This window comes from Microtus ochrogaster, chromosome 4 (genome assembly GCF_000317375.1).
Source record: "Microtus ochrogaster isolate Prairie Vole_2 chromosome 4, MicOch1.0, whole genome shotgun sequence".
Taxonomy (NCBI): Eukaryota; Metazoa; Chordata; class Mammalia; order Rodentia; family Cricetidae; genus Microtus; species Microtus ochrogaster.
Genome location: NC_022011.1, coordinates 81,259,192 through 81,279,056, shown reverse-complemented (window position 1 = coordinate 81,279,056; position 19,865 = coordinate 81,259,192). Strand labels below are relative to the sequence as shown.

Genomic DNA, 19,865 nt, shown 5'->3' with positions numbered 1-19,865 from the left:
CACACACATGCACACACACAAAGAAGGTACACACACATACACACACACAAAGAAGGTACACACACATACACACACATAAGGAAGGTACACACACACACACAAGGATGGTACACACACATAAGGAAGGTACACACACAAGGAAGGTACACACACATAAGACGGTACACACACATCAGGAAGGTACACACACACGTCTGTAACAAGGTCACAAAAAACATAGCTGGTTTTGATGACTTTATGAAAAGTTATACTAATTCAGGCATTAAGCAAAGTATAATCTCCGAGCATAACTTTCTACTCTTCTGATTTCCTGTACTCCCATCTAATTGAAGTGCTAGTCACTTTGTAAACAGGCACAAAAGACTGTCTGTTTTGCCCATTCTCTTTCAAAATTGGTGACCATTTTCGGGTTCCACATAAGACACACATCATTAGCAAAGTTCATAAATTTTTTTTAATCACAATGATATTTAGGAGGAGTTAATATTGGCCCTAATAGTAAATGCAGACATATTGGGCTTTATCTGTCCCTTACCAATGGAACCTAGCTTCATACAGAATCCAAACTTTACCTGCAAGGATGGAAGGGTCTGATATTCAGGTCAGGTGGGCGTGGTTATTTGGGGGAGTGCCAGACTGGTAAAAAAAAAATGTTCACCACCAACGATCATATTTTCATGTGGGCAAAGGGTACAATGCCTCCAACCTTTCCCACTGCGATGGGCAGGTATTTAAGCAACCGCAACTGCAGTCCCTAACAAAGTCAAACATTTTAGTCTCAAACTCATTTCTCATCTTTCCTGCAGGGGGAGGGTTGAGGGGTTGGTTTTTGAGACAGGGTTTCTCTGTTTAACAAAGTTCTGGCTGTCTGGAACTTCATCTGTAGACCAGGCCGGCCTCGAACTCACAGAGATCTGTCTGTCTGCTTCCGGAGCACTGGTATTACGGACATTTGCTACCACTCCCAGCTTCAATCTCACTTCTCGCGGATTCTAGTGTAGTTTCACACGCACTGTTTTGGCTAACGTCTTTATAAACCATCATGTCAACGCACACTTTTGGAAAGTGTTTCTTCCTTCTATTTTGAACAAGGTCTTGGTTTGTGTGCCGGGATGACTTTGAACTCACCACCCTCCTGCCTCTGTATCCAAATGCTGGGACTAGAGGGATGGGCCACCACACCCGGTTTAAACCAGCAGGGCAGAGATGGGCGAACAAGTGCCAAGGGGCGGGCTAAGCCAAAGGCCTCTTCTCCAGAGCTGCGCTTTGGAGTCCAGGCTGTACTGAAGGTCTTTGTGCTTCGGCCGGGAGGCATAACGTCTCTCCTAAGGGGTCTCTCCTGCTTCCACACAACTTCTGACTAAAGCTGAGAATAGGGCAGAAATAGAGGCTGGAAGAGAGGTGGCTATGACCCGCTATAGCCTAGGTTGTTAGTTTGTTTGTTTACCAAAAACAAGTTTTCCCAACACCTGTATGTTAGGTCAGTTCAGTCCCAATAATTTGAAAAGTATTCAATAGTCTAGTATTTTCTTGAAAAAGAATTTCTTTCCTTCAGTGATCCAAGTGACGGGCAGGTTCGCAGCTCCATCTTACATGTGTGGTACAATGGTAATCTTCATTTTAATTTCCAATGAGAGGAGAAGAAAGGCCACTCTGAAAGCCCCTCAGGGTCCCCCCTCATACCTCTCATTCCTCTTCATAAAAGAGGCTGCTGTACGACTAAGAAGTAACTAAAGATATCTGAGTGCCTTCTCCTGCCACAGTTTGCTCTCTGGGTCCGGATGGAACTTCCGGCTATAGTATTCTAGAATCTGCCTCACGTCTGCCAGGGATTAGAGGACTTCGCGGTTGGGGGAGGGGAAAGAACTGGACAAATTTCCCTCAGTTGCCTGGTGAACACGTCTGGCTCCCAGGAGCTAAAGATGTACTTCTGTTCAGAGTATTTCCCTTTTGAATGTGCAGTTTTCAATGTACACTTAAGTGTGATAAAATTCCATTAATGTTCTCCATTGCGGCTGGAAAACACGCACTTTCAACTATTTTGGAACGCACAGTGAGCAGACTCTTCTCCTGGCTGTGGGACTCAAATCTGATTTTGTAAAGACAATCCAAATGACTTAGCAAATCAGATTCCACTCCTTCACTGGGAAAGCGGACGCCGGTCACCCCGAGGCGGCCTGGGAAGGTGGGGTGTGCATCTACCTCTTTACAGCAATGTTGGGGGGGTGAGATCTGGAGGGGCAGGCGGACGCTGAGGAGTGAGGCTCTTGCTCTCCGACACCAGTCCACCGCAGAGCCAGAGCTGCTTCCCAGCACCAGAGTCTTCTTGCCCTGAACATTCCAGATGAAACCTTTTTTTCTTGTTGAAATCTACTGAAAACAACTCTCCTGGTGTTAGGTCTTCTGCTCTGACTTTCTCTAGCTAAAAATCCTTTAAGCCAGGACAACGCCTGTCTCAAGACCCTCACAGTCATAACTGGATTTCAGAGGGGATACTGGAGAGACTGCGTGAAGGCAGCTTCCAAACTGCTGTCCAACCACACTGCATCACGAGTGTCCACGGCTCAGCTAACAGTTCACAGGTGGAAGGGAACTTTCATGTAAGGGGCTTCTCGGGACCTCTTTCTTCAGTTCAATTCCTTCCCATGAAGCAGTTAGACTCTACTTACGTCTTGTCTAAATAAATACAATTTCTTAAGCGCATTTCAAAGTAATTTATGTGACTAAAACGGCATTCCCCAAGAGGGCAGAGGAGTACCATGTTTAAGTACATAAGGAAGTAAGCAGGCACATGGGAACGCTGGATTACCCCTTTCACACTGAGCTCCAAAGGGCCACGTTCCTGAATAGAGGAGGACCTCGAAAGGCCGCTGATTTGAGAAATTACGGAATTTTACTTTTTAATCTCTCTAGGTTCTCAGTCCCGACTGTAGCCTCTGAATGGAGGAATGCACAGAGCTGGGGATCCCCTCTAATGACAAGAATGTTTAAGTACAATTAGTCATATTTTTGAAAGCCAACAACTGTTTTCCAATAGAGTGGGACACTTTATTTTTTGTTTCAAGCTGGATCACAAATTACTGTATTTTTCTTACAATAGAGCTGAACTTTTATTTGAGGTTCTCTATTTCTGAAAAGCAGGCATGATGGATTGGAATAAAAGATAATTTATTGCAATGCTTACTTTCCTGTGTGGAGAGACACAGTGTAATTGTAATTTACTGTAGCTGTCAAGGAAAATCCATCACAGATGACATCAAAATGACTTATTTTGCCTGAGCCACTTATTGTCTAAATGTGCATAATCTAATAGAAAGAGATTATTTTTTTAAAAAAATCTGCTTCGTATTGTTCTAAATTAATATTAAAACATATACTTATGAATTAAACATTCGAAAACCATTTATTGAGAGTTTCATCATAACATCTCCCACTGTAAGTTTAAATTATTTTTGAGTGAACGGTCATAGATTAGTGATGCAACTGGCTGCATATCCGTGTTCTCCTCACACATAAGGATCACACAGAGATCACCGCAGAGCAAACGCGGCCAGAGAGCGGGTGTAATAGCACCGGGGCCTAGAGATCACTGGGTGTCGCTCAGGAAGCCAAAGGGCACAGAGAAAACCGTCTTTGTGAAATCATTTTAACTGACATTTCTTCAGAGACACCCTCCTATTCTTATTGCTTCTGAGCAGGACTTCAAGGTCTCTCTCTGGTAGTGACCTCAAGGTTTGGGGGAGCATACAACAAATGCAAGCTGCTTGGTGTCCAGAGTGTATCAGAAGAGGGAGGACACGGCAGAAAGGAGACCAAGTTAAAAACTGTTTGTAAGCCTTTGGTCCGTAAAGATTTCAAGTACTTTTTGGCTCAAAGGTGGATCTCGTTTGTTTATTTACTCCCTAAATATTTTTCCTGAATAAAAAAAGGCAAAACAATAGATTCTCAGAAATACCGCTTTAATGTACCAGGACAAAACATGTGTCAGGCTCGGGGCCGGTTTCCTCGCCAGTGGCAGACATAAAGTCTTTAAATAATGAACTGCATTAGGGTAAGAGGGAAAAGTTCATTGTCTGTCATTTTCCACGTAGTTTTCTGTGTGCAGTTGTTGGGGCTGATCTGGTTTTCAAAGGAGCCTGTTCATGCAAATTCACACTCTGCCCAAACTGACCTATGCATCCAGATAGCTACAATCCAATGTCATTTTGGATTCCACTCTTCTTCTGCTGTTGCTTTTTTTTTTTTATGTAGCTGGAATTAATGTAGTGAATATGTAATGAAATGCATTATTCTGCACGGAGATTTATCAGATTTTCCGACCGAACGCTGGGCTTTGCAAGGACTAGCTGGAGTTCACCTGCATGTTGGTGTGGCGTGTGGCTCTTTTTTGTAAAGAGTTAAGTCGTATACAAAAAGAGGGAACAAAGGTCAGCGCCCAGCCACCACTTGAATGTGAGATTTTTCTTTTTATTCCCCTTGATGTATACTAGGCTCTGTGTTATTAGTCTTAATGATGGAAAATTGTAGTGTTGATACAAATCTTTTTTTCAAAGTAGTAGGCGGGAGCTCCATTTGTTAGTAAGTTTTTTTGCGACTAAAAGCCATGGACAGTACATTTATGTAGCAGTAAAAGGCCTGGATGCTCTTTCCATAGCAGAGCTAATTATTCCTACTGTGACCTTACTGATCTAGCCTGTTCCTAGTACATCTCATCTGCACGCCTGTTCCTCTGTGTAGATGGTGTCAGAGAATATGAAAAACCCTATAATGAAACCATTTTCATGATGGAGAAAGGCTACTGGAGTTGCACTTGCTACAAAGAGGCTCAATTATATGAGTAATTGTGATAATTTCCTACATTCATAGCCTTCAATGGGGAAAAAAGAATGAGAGCCACAAAGGAAAATTACTTTAACAAGAAAGTACAGAGAGTAAAAATGGAAGAAGAGACAAAAAGGGGAAAAAATAACCAGAAAAAAAAGTTTAAAAAATAGATCTGGAGGGAGGAATAGCGAGACAAGGAGAACAACAGAGTGCTCAAAAGCCCGCGTGCAGCTGTGTTGCACAATTAAATTGAATTTTTTTTCTGCAGTTGATGAATGTGACTACCGCAAATGTGCCTCTGTAGTTAGCTATCATTTGTTGTTCCCTGACAGGAAAAGGATAATTACCTCTCAGAGAGAATCAAAGGCTGACATGCCCTTTAGACACAGCCATGAATGCAGAGCTCCACAGAATGCCTGAATAAGAATCCAGTGTTCTCTGCCCCCTTCGACTGAAGAATAAATTTTGTTAAAATGCAAGAGCGCCACCAGTAAATTTGTTGAACCCTAGGTGTTCAAAAATATGAGGTGCATCTATCGACTCATCCCATTTGCAAAAATAAAACTGCATTTTGAATTCATTTCTATTATATTCATGGACAGTAAGATAGTGAGATATGCATTAAATTTCTTTTCCCAGTAGGGGTCTGATTCAACATTTCCTATGAAAGAACAGAGAGACACTATCCTTTTTTCCCAGGCTGGTTAGCCTATAATTTAAAACTGTCAAAAACACAATTTTGTTCAAAGTCTTCAATAAAAGCTTCTCAGATATAACCCAAAGAGATTTTACTAAAGTTTGATTCAGACACTGTTACAATATTTTTAAAGCCATAAATACATTTAACTGATATTTTACTGCCTTTTTTCTTAAAGTATTTGAAGGCGTGCTCAGAGAAAAAGGCAGCATCTTTTCAAGGTGACTGAGCTTTCCATCCTTTGGGCAAACGGGGGTGTTCAGAGGCCCAGACTCATATTAATGAGAACAGCACTCTAAAGGGGACTGGCCGATCATCTTTAACAAAATGTGTTACTTTTAAATGAAAACACATATTCTGCATGTCTACTCCAAAACATTTAGGAGAAAAAAAAAGGGGGCTCTGAAAGTGGGAAACAGATCACAAAGAAAAGCCTCGAGTTCAGAAAATACGCTTACACTCAAAAAGCAAGCCCAGGAAAAACTCTGGGGAAAGTAAACAATGTTTTATAGGGAAAACGGCCCAGATAAAAAGGGCCACAGAATGGCCTTTCAGGCTGCTGCGAGCTCACTCTTCTGATCCTGGCAGCACTGGAATGCTTCCCTTCATTTCTTTATGAAATGGAGTTTCCTCCTTTCTCACCATCTAAGGGCTGGGACGATCAGCTCCTTTCTTAGGTAGCGTCTTCCACACTTGAATAAAGGAACATCACAGACCAGCAGGTCAAGCTAAAACAAAAGCAGCCATGTAAAAACTGCTCACCGCTCCACTAAGTTTCCTTGCAGATTCTGGTCAAATTCACTTTTTTAAACCATTTAAAAAAAAAAAACCCAGGGAACAATATTGCAGCCTGGCAGTTCACATACTGATATCAGACCGAAATGATGGCTGTGAATCATAAAACATGTCATCAACTTTCTACGAAGCCACCAATAACCTTTGTACCGTTCGCCAACCCTCCTTTTACCTGTCAGTGCAAGGCTTACCTGATTGTGTTTCCAATTACAGAGAAGGGGGCCCCAGTTCTGCAAGCTGCAATTGCTTCATCTCTACACCTCCTGGCCACCTCTACTAACTTTTTACCACGTTCATCCACATTGCCCACCAGAAAGGTCTCAGAGGTGTCTCCATGGTAGCCATTGTAATAGACCTAAACACAGGCACAGATCTTAAGGTACGTCCTTGTCTGGAACCCTATTCGCCTACAGTATATACACTGTTTGTTTATGTATTTAGTAAATTCATTCTCTTCTCAGAGTTAGTTCCAAGCTCACATATTAAAGAAGAAACAGATGTACTAAAACCGTTGTGAGATTTAAAAGCTAAAACCATGCGATCATCCTGCCAAACCTAAAAACCAACAAATGGCCAGCTCACTTACTTCAGCTTGGTGATTAATGGGACTATTGTAGCATGGAGATCCCTCATTTTAGTTCTGAGAAAGCGAAGCTATGCTTGGAAAAATTAGTTACCAGATACATTGCCCTGCAATTACCACAGTAGGTTTGGAAAATGAAGTATTTAGCATAGTAAAACATGTCCTCAGTGTCATGAGGATCTGTGCGCTCTTTATTTACTAGCTCCCTACCCAGACACGATACATAACGACAGGAAGAATAAAACAGACACGTCAGCCGCTGTGACGGCCGGCAGTAGAATCTCACGCTAAGAACTGAAGTGGCTCAGTACAGTAATGAAATATGGTGGGAAAATTCGACGTCTAGAAATGAAATTTGAATCAAATGTTCCAGACAGCACGATGAGAACGGGAAACACTCCATGTGGATTTTTAAAGAATTAGAACGTATCAAAGCAAGCTCAGGAGTAAAATCACAGAAAGATAATTCTATCCATCTTCAATGACTCGGGAGCTCCATGTGATCTTGAACAATATCAGGTTCATCATGAAAAATCAATAGTTAGCAAACACTAGAATGCATGCAGAAGGCGGGAGACTAGTTGACTATTGATTCTGGGATGTAACATGGCATTTGCTATTTTGCATGCATTTATCCTAATTATCTTCATAGTTCTCCTTTCCCTAAGGTAGAGCACAGAGACTCTTCAGAGAAAGGCTGTTTATTTACGTCTTCCGTCTAAATTAACGCCACCCCCATACTCTGGTGCACACTGAAGAAGATCTTTTAGGCAGCAAGAAGGAGATGAGGAGTCGTCACAGAGATCTCTGGCTTTCAAGTCAGGAAACTGAGGCACAAACGAACTTGTTAAAGTTACTGGCAGAGTAAACCCCGACCAATCTAATTGCAGACCCTCCTAAGGTTCTCACAGCACTGTTTTCTAATTTATTCCCACTTATATTCCAATACAGAAGAATGTAAGCATTTTTCATATGTAAGAATATAGAATTTGCTAATATAATTGTAATTATTCAAGAAAATTTGTGACTGTGTTCTTAAGTAAAAGTGTACCGTTTAAATTCATTTAACTTGCTGTTTTTGTATTACTCTAAAATGAAAATATATTAAAATTATTTATTTTGTGTGTACATATGTATATGTGTGTACGTGTGTACACATGCCGTGGCGTGTGTGTGTGGAGACCAGAAGACAACTTGCAGGAGTCGGTTCTCCCCTTCCACCACGTGGGTCCCAGGGATTGAACTCCGGTTGTCGATTCTGGCAACAGTGCTTTAATAACTCTTAAAATAACTATTTAAGGGACTCACTGCACACGGAACACAATGCTTGTGTGTCTTCCTGGGGACTGAACCCAAGGCTTTGCACAGGGGTGGCAGGAAGAAGATGCTCTCGAAAAGGGGCAGTCAACTACAGCTACAGTTTGTCCCCACAAACCATTCCAAGGCTTCATCTAGCAAGTATTAACTGAGCAACTACTATGAATGCCACACTGTCATAAAAAATTAACTTTCAAGAGAAAAAGCAACTCATTTTCTCTTGTACATAGTAGACATAAGATAAAATGGGTATTCCAGACAAAAGCATAGGAGCTGGAAATGCAGTTCTTCAGTTAATAAAATATCTCATAAGAAATACAATTTTTTGATACTGACGAATATGTCTCTTAGGCTCCTTTACATTTCTAGGCACTAGAAAGTGTTTCAAGTGAGCTTAAGGATTGTTGGAATAGTTTAAGCTTCAGAAACAAAATTCTTTAATAAAAACCTTTAGGAAGCCCAGAAAGGAATAATGCATTCCCTCTGGACATGTTGGGAACACCATGGGAGACGTCCCATCTCACTCGAGCAGCAATATTTTATTAGTGGGTGATTAGGTGAGGTAATAAACGTGAGACCCTAAAATCAGGTCCAATCCAAGATAAAATGGCTCACAAGAGAGACTTGACGTCAGGTGCACTTCACCAAGCCACCTCCCGCGCAATTCTGAGTGGGAGAGACCCTACCAGGAGGTGTGGAATGACACTCAAGCGTCCTAGGACACAATGACACGGGAAGTAACATGAGCCAGAATTGTCTGGCTATTCCTGTGCAGAGACGGAAGAAACAAGGCTGGATTAACTTAAACAGCTAAAAATCTAACACAATCTACTGGTGCCCATTTCCCCATTTCCATCCCATTCCCACTGCTTCCCGACTTCCCGTCTGGAGGTGAAATAACTATTATTACAAGTATTTACTGTCTAATAGAGAATGTGGTTTTTGAATGGCACCCATCCCTAAGAGTCCCTGCTCGGTGCTCACATTTTATCTATCTAAAAGTTATTAATTAGAGATGTGCAGATTTTATTTGTCCTCTTTACAATTCAAAAGGCACCACGACAAACAATCTGAAATGAAATGAGCACAAACCATCCAAGTCTGAGGATGGCGAGAGGCTAAGGAAATCAGAAACGGTTACCCCTGGACAATTTTCAGCCCCAAGTTAAATCACTTAGGCTTCTTATTTAAAAAGAAAGGCCATCAACCATCTGGTGAAAACGTAAATTCAGACAGAAAAACCACTCTGCTTGTGTGCTCCGAGCTCAGGCCCCTCTACGCCAGAGATGGAACACAACGTTACCTTCGGGGATTTTAATAAATCTAGGGAACACTGCTAGCAAAAGAGTTGCTGTCCAAATAGACGGACACGCAGGCCAATGTAGCCCCTAATGACAGAGTAAGATAATGACAGGCCCCACTCAAAATCAGCAGGAAGAGGAAGATCAATCTTGGCAGAGTGAAGGAAAAATGCTGGCTTTCTTCGCGTTAGCTCATCTCATACATATCTAGCTTCAGCAGCTGCCCAGTGCGGCGGTGTTCTGCATTAACCACACAGTGGATCAATAACAATTACACCTTCTCAAAAACATGACACATAGCAGGATTGGGCTGACATTTCACTTAGGCCAACATTGATCTCAGTGCATCTGATTCCAGCCCGAAATTCAAGGCAGGCCTGGCTTGACTTGGAATAAACACGGAGTTAAAGACAAAAAGGGAAGCCAGCTGCTTGTGTCCGGGGGCTGGAAGTAAACAGCGCTCCCCAAGCAGGCGCGGTTCACATTTTCAAGTCGCTCTCCTTCCTGTTGCTACCAGCAATTCTGAAGTTGATCAAAGATGATTTTTTTATATGATCTACTCACCGTGACATCAATGTTGATAATATCCCCATCCTGAAGAGGTCGGCTGAAACATAAACAGAGAACAAATGGTGATAGACAGATCTCAATAAAGAGAAATGTGAAGTGAGTGCCCACCGACCACTACTGCAGACCCAGGGTGCTGCGGTGATAAACCGCATGGAGCAGGGGCGGCTGGAGTAGCCAGATCTGACCTTTGTCTGTCATTAATCACGCCACACTTTATGAGAAATACAGGAAGCAAGCATTGCTGCCTTAAGATTTCACGATTCTTTAAAGAGATAGACTTCCTAATTACCTTAAGTTTGCAAACAGCCAAAACAATAGCTGTCAATAGAATCTGCCTCCATTACCACGTGGTAAAAATTGAGTAAGTTGAAAGAAATAGGCAATGCACGAATATTTCTGCGGCTCGCTTGCTGCTTTAAGAAACATCAAATGGTGGTGTTAAGACCATGTGGAAGTAAAACACCTCGACATTTTTATTTCATCGTAATCAGTTTCAGAAGCGTGTATAAAGGTAGGTTTCAACTGAAGCATGGGATTTTTCAGTGTGGGCTACGGATCTTAGTTTCCAGAGGAACAATACATTATTGAAAAATGAATACCTGTCAGGAATGCCATGGCAGAGCACGTTGTTTACAGAGGTGCAAACAGATTTTGGAAAGCGGCCATAGCCCAGAGGTGAGGGATAGGCATCGTGACTGATGATTTCCCGATGAACTAGAGCGTCAATCTCTTCTGTTGTCATGTCAACCTGAAATATTAAATAAAGTGTGCAGCGACAGTTGGAGACATTTCCTGTGTTTATTGACTGTGCCTGCAACAACAGCACTGCCAAGGTGAGACTGTATAAATTCGCCACGATGAATTCGGGGTGTAGCAGTAATTGTTCGTGACTCCCGCCACCCCCCTCAGCTGTGCTCTCTTGATCATTTGGGCACATGATGGCGTCATAAACCATCAGGAAATACAGTGAGTCATTAAGTGATGATTCCTGTTAGCTTGATGATTTCACCAATTCCTTCCTCTTCCTCGAGGGTCAGAGCTCTGGCTAAGGGAAGCATAGAAATAAGTGTGCGAACAGAATGCTGCCTTAGAGGAGCTTCGCCTATACCTTTTCATCTTGTTGAAATGCCGCATGGGCGAGCTTTGCAGCAACAGCAGGGAGGTGATGCACCGTTATTTTAAAAACTCAGTCTCTAATGCCTTTCACAGAGATTTTATTCTCTATAAGCTTGATTTCTTTCATGCCCAGATAAGTATGTTTTAATGCTTTCCATACTAGAGAATATCCAATTATTTTCCAATGAAGAGAACTGAAATTGAAGGGTCTCGCTTTGTTCTGTTTTGCGCTGCTGGGGATTGAACCTGGGGCCTCAATTACACTAGGCAAGTATTCTGCGGTTTAGCTGTACCCCAACTCCAGAAACTGAGTTTCGCAAGCACACGAAGACTATCTCCATGAGATACACTACAAATAAAATTCTACAACCAAGTAAAATTACTCAGGAGCTGCTAACTACTTCCTCAACAATTTCCTGTCTTGGTTGATATCCACCTTATCCCTGGTTATGTCGCTATAATAGTCAATTACACAGGTGACATAGTAAGCAAATCCACTACCGAGTCCCACTTTGAAACTACGTTTATACTTCTTTATGAACTATGGGCAGCAAGATGTTTGGGGTGATTCTAAAAGGACTGACTCTTGTAGCAGTATCTATCTCTATGTATGTATGTATATCACCAAGCTACTGTGGTTTTCATATTGGGCCTACCCTTTCTTTGTAAGGAACATTCAAGAAAAGAAGAGGCAGACTACGAGGTAGGGCCAACACTTTCAACACATGGAGGTGGTGTGGGAAATATAAGCAGAGCACAGGCAGAGGAAAGGTGGCAAAGCCGAGGTCCTCCGCCACAGAGCACCTTGGAGGGGCCGAGGCAACGGAGCATCTCTAGAACTCTGCCAGTTACAACTGAGTTTAGGAGTTTACATTATTTCTTGAGCAAACACATAAAATAGTAAAATCCCCCTTTCCCATCTTAAGGCTTTACTTTAAAAAACCAAATTACTAATAGATGAGAGTAAAGAGGGAGTTAAGGAGAAAGAGAGAGGAAGTATGGAAGTTACTCTGGCTTGGTACCACCTTCAAGCTCTTCCCAGCCAGGAGGAGGATGTGTCGGGCCAGCTGACAAGCCTCACGGAGCCCTCGGATCTGATCTTCAGTCTTAACTTCTATGCTGTCTCCCCAGTCCGGCACAAGGCCTGTCGTCACATAGTCTGGCTTCTTTATGTGCTTCGGGAAAAAGGATTGAACACGAAGATCAGAACCCAGCACACGACAATGGCATCATTTTTTTCGGACACAGCCTCCTGCTTCATGGAGTTCTGCCCTTCCTGCCGATGCACCGACCTCCATAGCCAGCACAACAGACCTCCAGGCTACCCCCAGTTCCTTCCCCTGCCCTTTTGAACTTAACATTGCTTGGTAATGCTTCTCTGGATGGGCTGTTAACCTTACAGGCTTTGAGTCGGGTTCTGCTGAAGTAGACTTCTGGTCAAAACAAACAGCAGTTTTCTGTTCTCTGCTCCACCCAAGCCCATTAGACGCAAGGTCTCTGGATGAAAAAATGCCAGGTTTCCAGTCTGCACAATGCTTAATAAACACTCTCATCTTCTTCAGGCAATGCTAAAATGTAGGCAAAGGACAGCTCAACGCCCTCCCCAAAGAGTCCATGTAAAAGGGTATTAAGTTCATGGGACCTGCCACATACAGTCTCACACTGGGTAACATGACAACCAAGCATTAGACAAAACAGCTGATTTCCTTCATGTCTTCTCCAAGGACAATACAATTACCTAGAACGTTCCCACCATTTATCAAGAAGAACGAAGAGCCTGCGCCTAACCCAAAGTCAAACACCCAAGCCTGATGCCTCCTGTGGCTGCTTCTCCAGCACTGAATCCCACTGGTGGCTTTGGGAGGTACCAGTATCTTAGACACAGCTCTGTCTGCCCCAGGGTCTGCAGGGCCCTTCCTGAGCTATTTATAGCAATAGTTCGTAAGACCGCTGACCACCACAAAGTAAGGCCACACAGAAGTTTGGACAGGGAGTCATACTCAAAGTTCTGCAGGGCCAAGAGGTTGGGGCTCTTGTGTTTGTGAAGAGCGCCAGGTCAGACCTTAGGATCTTTTTTTATTCCACTGTTCAGAAGGGCCTTTTCTTTCCCTTATCTGTTTGCACTTGAGACAGGGTCTCTCACTGAACCTGGAGCTCATAGGTAGCCAAAAGCTCCAGGGATCCACTGTGTCCACATCCCTACTCGTCAGCACTAGAATTACAGCACACACCAGCAGCAGCTGGGGTTCATGTGAGCGCAGAGGATCTGAGCTCAAGTTCTTACACTTGTGTAGCAAACACGTAGGCACTGAGCTGTTTCTCCAGCTGGAAGGGGTTTTGTTATTCAGGTAGTAGAATGGCCTGGTTTGTCAAACTGAGCCCTGAAGAAGCATCTCCTCTCCTATAGTCACCCCCACCAACTCCCTCAGATTACCAGGTCTCTCCCCAACAAGCCTATGTTCTTATTTCTGCTCTGTGAGCTGTCTTGGTTATAGCTATAGGCTGGGGGCTGCTGGGTTGTCTCTGAAACTGGCTAAAATGCATAATACAACACATTTCTTTTAACTAGAGGTGTGTGTGTGTGTGTGTGTGTGTGTGTGTGTGTGCATGTGCATGTATGTATGGATACAACGATGCATTCATATGGATACAAATATGCATAGTTGCAGAGGCATGGAGACCACAGGATATCTGATGTCTTCCTTAATTGCTCTCTACCTGATTTTTTGAGACAGAGTCTCTCACTAAATCTGGAGCTTGCTGACTTGACTAGACTGACTGGCCAATGAACCCTAGACAGTGAACCTGTCTCTGCCTCCCCTCCCCAGATCTGGGATTATAGGCATATGCTGTAGTCCTGGTTTTATGTGGGTGCTGGGGATGAGTGCAGGCCCTCATGTTTACAGAACAAACGCTCTAATGAATGAGCCATCTCCCTGGCCCTAGAGATTTCTTTTTGTTTTTACTGAAGAAAAATAATGTCAATTTTATGACTCGTACCAAATGTTGGCTCTCTCTACAATGGTCAAATCTAAGCCAAGCTAGGACTTTTAGCTCCTCTGTCTCTCAACCCTGGCTATAAAAATGGACTACTCGCCTCCGGGAGCTATGCTCAGTGTGATTCACAATAAAGAAAAAGAGTGTACGAGGGAGAGAGCAGGTGACGTTCGGGACAAGTCTGTATCTCTTGTAGTTATTTTCCTTCTTCCTAAATGACGCCTTACACAGTCTCTGCATTTTCAAAGACAGAGAGATTGTCTTTCCACAATACTGAAACCTTTGGTGGGGAGAATCAGGAATGCTTTGGCTTTTATTTAATTTACTCTAAAAAAAATTTATTCAAAGACAGTAGCATTCGTAACACAGAAAGTTGAAGGGATTAAAAACATCCAGTATGCTAATTTCCATGAATTTCTCTTGAATCATTCCAATTTTACAGTCATTTTCCCTAAAAAAAAAAGTCACAAACTATACACAGTTTTAGTTACATATTGAAATTTAACAATAAAAATTTTCTCAATTAAAAGCTGAAATTCCAGATAAGCTAAGCAGTTGTTTGCCTAGACCTTTATTTCTGTTTTAATAGACAGCCTCGAACTGCAGGATGTTAAAATAAAATGTCTTCCGTCACAATTTGAAATCACGAGCTGAGTTTTCAGTTCACCTCTGCCCGCCAGAAAGAGTAGCAGCCTGCATCAGTACAGTACCTTGGGAACAGGATGTGCGGGAGAAACTGCAGCCGGCGAGACTATATTGTGGGAGAGATCCCTTTGTCTCCAGAAAAAGAAATTTCTTCTTTGTTGACTGCCTGTCCGCTTGTATAAGCAGAGATGATTGAGTGGAGAAGACAAAATTCTCTGACAACCTATGAGCAGAAATAGATGTAGTTCGGGTTAAGAAGACAGACAGAAAGAAAAGACATTAACGGTGTTGCCCCTGAAGGTGCTATACCTATTAAATCATTAGTCTCGTTCTTTATTGACTCAAAAGAGAAAGCCCCAGAGAGAAAGGGGGCAGCAGTATTCTGGTACAACAGTAGCATACCATATTAACTAACTGGCAAGTCCTGTGGATGTATGAAGCCACGCCTTTACCTAAGGATTGTTTGGGTAGAAAATTGTCAAGCGGCCTGATTTCAAATGGGAAGTATCAACAGAGGATGGGCTACATATATAATACCGTCCATCGACACAACAGAAAATTCTGAAATCATTAAGAAGAACGAAGCTAACTATGGCAGTGTGCATTCAGGACTTGGGACACAGAGACGGGAGGCTCAGTTCACAGTCATCCTCAGATGCACAGTGAGTCTGACACCATCCTGAGCCACACGGGACTCCTTCCCAGAAGAGTGAAAGGCGCTAAGTGGTCTCTGTGCACTGATGGGCAGAGACCTCAAGGGAGTGGGGGTGGGCACGGTCAAAATACTTTGTGTACACGTAAGAAATTCGTAAGGAATAAATTAAAAAATCATGTCCAAAAAAGAAACCCATTAGGGTAAAGGAAGCTTACACATTTAAGGCTTGTGTACGTCTATACATTGCCAAGATTAATATTCATCAACAGGGGGAATTTCTAGAGTGTGTAATTACGGCAGGAGGAGGGAAGACTTTGGTTCATTTTATTTTCTTCTATACTGTTAGCTTTTAAAAACCATCTACGTCTCAAAAAAAAATCGACTTCCCTTACTATTACAATAAAAGCAATCGTTTAGAACTACCCCCCACAGGTCACAGCTATAAGACAGGCTGGCAGACTCCAGCCTAAGGGCCAGATCTGGCCTGCTGCCTGTCTTTATACAGCTTAACACCAAGAAATGGGTTTTTACATTTATAAGTGGTTGGGGAAAAAAATCAGAAGCAACAGTATCTTGTAAGGCGAAATTCAGATTTTGGTGCCCGTACCTACCCTGAGTTATTTACAACTGGTCAGAACTGTGTCTCAGCTAAGGCAGGGTTGATTAGCTGTGACAGAGCCTAAACCGTTTAACTGTCAGCCCTGCCCAGCCACTGCTGATGTCACCGCTGTTCTCACTCTGAGTTGCCCAGACCAGGAGAATCAGCCACGAGGAAAAGGGGAGATTCTCGGTGGACCCTCCTCCATGGGATGAGGGGAGCGGGCTTTCAAGCACTCTGCGCTTGGGAACTGCTGGCCCTAGAATCGCATCTCAGCTGTGAGAACTGGTGGAGGATTGATCCCCAAGGTCAGCGTGGCTGACGGATTGAAAAAAGGCATGAGATTCAACGTTCAACATTTCATTCAGTTATGTTTTGCTCTCAGCTTGAACTCAGTACTGTAAAATCAGACACACAGAGGGGTTTGGGGTAATACTTGTACTAGTGTATCACATAGATAATGCTGAAGAGCACATATTAATATATGTTCCTTATGTTTTTACTTTTCTGCACTGCTGGGGACCTAACCCAGGGCCCTGGACACAGACAGGTTCACACCCTCACAGAGCTAAAATCCCCAGCCACACTGGGCCCTCGTATTATTGTAGACAATTCCAAATCCCAGACAAGAGGCCAGAAAACCATTTTTTTTAATGGTATGCTGTTTTTATATTTTTGAAATGAGGCCTGGTCTATTGACCAGGATGGTCCTGAACTCCGGGGCTCAATGTATTTTCCTATCTCAGCCTTCTGAGAGGTTGAGGATTCACAAGCCACCACACTCAGATCTAAAAGGACTTGAAACAGACAAGCATATTTTTCCTACTTTTTAAGATATTAGTTTTTTTCTAATGAGTAGATGGGATGATAGCCTAGTAGGTAAACATGAAAACCTGAGTTTGACCCCCCTCAAACCAACATAAAGTCATGTATAAGCCGGGCAGTGTTGGCTCACACCTTTAATTCTAGCACTTGGGAGGCAGAGGCAAGTGAAGGGTTTTTATGTGAAAAGACACATGAACACAACAACAACTTTTTAAAATTTAACTATTTTAATTGATTCTTTGGGAGTTTCACATCATGTACACCAATTCTACTCACCTCCCAGTCCCCCATATCTTCCCCTTATCCCTGTAGCACCCCCCAAAAGGAAATAAAACACAGTAAGCAAGCAAGCAAGCAAGCAAACAAACAAACAAAACCAATAACAAAATTAACAAAAAAACCAAAACAAAACAAAAACTACAAAAACCCTATTCCCTCTCCTTCTTTCCTGCCTCTTCAACACCTGTTCATCCGTCCTGGTGGCATTGGGGGCCTCGGTGTGTCACACAGTAGCCCCTCTGTCCTGTCAGCTTTACTGATGAATGATCATTGCCAGGAGTCACTGGTCTGGCTCAAGGCCCCTGGTTCTGGTACACACCATCAAACTGGATCCTCACCAGAACTGCTCTGGGATGTCTCGTGGTTGCCCCAAGTCTTGGAGATCCTGCTGGTACTGTTCCACAGGACCAGTCCCTTCATGAGCTCCAACAGGTCCTAGATGGGTAGATGCTAGGGTGACCAACCCAAGGCCTGGCCAGCTGTGGGCCTGAGTGGTGGCTGAGCTGGTCAGTCCAGACCACTGGGGTCACCCACCTCAGGAGAGGGGGGTGGAGCCAATTCACCTAGTCAATGCCCTCAGAGTCAGTTCACCATCACCTGTGGTGAGGGGTAGGGCTGTCTCTCTGGAGTGGAGGGGCCAGGTCTCTTGCTGTAGTGTTCAGTGAGAGGCAAGACCAGCTTTCCCAGGGCCAGCAAAGGGACCATGGCAACTCTTATAAAGGAAAACATTGCCAGGAAGTGGTGGCGCACACCTTTAATCCCAGTACTTGGGAGGCAGAGGCAGGTGGATCTTTGTGAGTTTGAGATCAGCCTGGTCTACATATCAAGTTTCAGGACTACATTCGTAGAGAGACCCTGTCTCAAAAACAACAAACAAACAAGCAAACAGAAGGTAGTGATTCAGATTTAACAACTCCTTTTTGATGACCCTCATTGCTAGATGGTCATTTTATCCCTATTGGCCCTTACTGACTGTTAGGTAGGCAGCAGTTGTTCATGCCACTCTTTAGAGATGAAACACACACTCTCAGAATCAACAACCAGGCCCCCGTCAGCTCCCCATTTCCAAGCCTAGGGCTGGGACCACCACACTGCCATCTAACAGTATGCTGGGGCTCTGGAAGTCCAAACATGCCCGGCCGAAAACTGCAACATTTTCATGATTTGGATTTTGAAGGAAGTTTTGCTTGTTTGTTTAATCTTGAAAAATATATGTCCTGTTAACATTTCGAACGAAGACATCTTTTTCATGGAAATTCTTAAGAGGAACTGGGAGGCATATGCTAATGAAGTCAGATAGACCTGCGTTACCAAAACTTCTGCGCCCCACATTCTGAGCCTTAAGGGGAGTAAGGGTGCTCTTCCTCCCATGAGGCGAGGAGGGAGGTAAGACAAGAGGTGTGGAAACCATCTCCGAAGAACAGCTGCTCCGCACATGACCGCCCTCCCTCCACTTCCATCTTTAACATTTATCTGTGGGACACCCAGCTTTATTCCTTTTACTCAACACTGCGTTTGCCGCTTCCACTCTCGTGTTTCCACATCCTAGATCCGGGAAATACAGTGGTCCCAGCTTTCAGGGGAAGTGCATTCCTGTAGGGGAGGCAAACATTAAGTCAACAAAATGGATGGAGGGATGAAAGCCAGGCTGGAGAGACGGCAGTGGGCGGTACTGTGGAGTTTCCACTCTTGGTCCGCAGGGAGTGGTGTGACAGTGAACTCTGACCCCTAGAGCGTTTCCTGTGCCAACACCTTGTTGAGCGGCTCCCAGGTGTTTCTGAGATAGGAGGCTTAGCACTGGCCTGCGTTCAGCAACACTTAACTGCCCTGCTACAGCCAGACAGCGGGTGATACAGACTCCGATCAATTTTATCACACAGGATTAATTTCAGTGTGGCTGATTACATGAAAGAGAGGCCATCTTTATCAGTAATATCAAGTTCAAGCACATAGGCATTACAGGGGAATCCTTTTTATGTACTTAAACTTGAATTATGAAACCGTCAGGTCTCCACTGGGACGCCTGGGTAAGGCTTGTGAGGTATTCACTTTCTGGGCGAACAGTGTGGCTAACGTATTTATCTGTCTTGCCAAATGGCAGTCTCATTGCCAGAAAGATACAAGCATGCCCCCTACCCCAACAACTGTAGGGGCAAACACCAAACACTGGAAGCTCGGCCAGACACAGTTAATCTGTTGACAGCAACGGCTCTAATCAAATCCACTTAACCTTTACATCTGAAGTAAAGTATTTTCCTTCACTTTAATAAAAGTTACCCTATACATGCTATCATAAAGTAACATGATTTTTCACATACTATTATATATTTTTCTACTAACTATTCACTACTGACCAGGAAAAAAAAATAAGTGTTTTCACAGATGACATGAACAGATGGGTTTAAGTCTTGGTACCTTGGAAGACATTGATTGGTCTTCTGATCACCCTGTAAATGGTCGCCAGGGATAATTTTTAAAACCTTTTATTTTTTGGTATATGTTATAAGATGCCTATCTCTGTCTCTCTCTGTCTCTCTCTGTCTCTGTCTCTCTCTGTCTCTCTCTCTGTCTCTCTGTCTCTCTGTCTCTCTCTGTCTCTCTCTCTGTCTCTCTCTGTCTCTCTCTCTCTGTCTCTCTCTCTGTCTCTCTCTGTCTCTCTCTCT

General features: G+C 43.4%; 1 protein-coding gene across 1 annotated transcript in view; it reads right to left on the bottom strand.

The window, feature by feature from the left end:
* The window catches only part of Metap1d (methionyl aminopeptidase type 1D, mitochondrial), a 66,892-nt gene that overhangs the window by 3,753 nt on the left and 43,274 nt on the right, over window positions 1-19,865 (bottom strand). The window contains exons 2-6 of the mRNA XM_005346559.1: window positions 14,911-15,068; window positions 12,229-12,378; window positions 10,687-10,835; window positions 10,082-10,124; window positions 6,508-6,671 (exon numbers count right to left, since the gene is read on the bottom strand). Of these exons, the coding sequence (XP_005346616.1) occupies window positions 6,508-6,671; window positions 10,082-10,124; window positions 10,687-10,835; window positions 12,229-12,378; window positions 14,911-15,068 (664 nt within the window). The remainder of the gene's footprint in view (window positions 1-6,507; window positions 6,672-10,081; window positions 10,125-10,686; window positions 10,836-12,228; window positions 12,379-14,910; window positions 15,069-19,865) is intronic.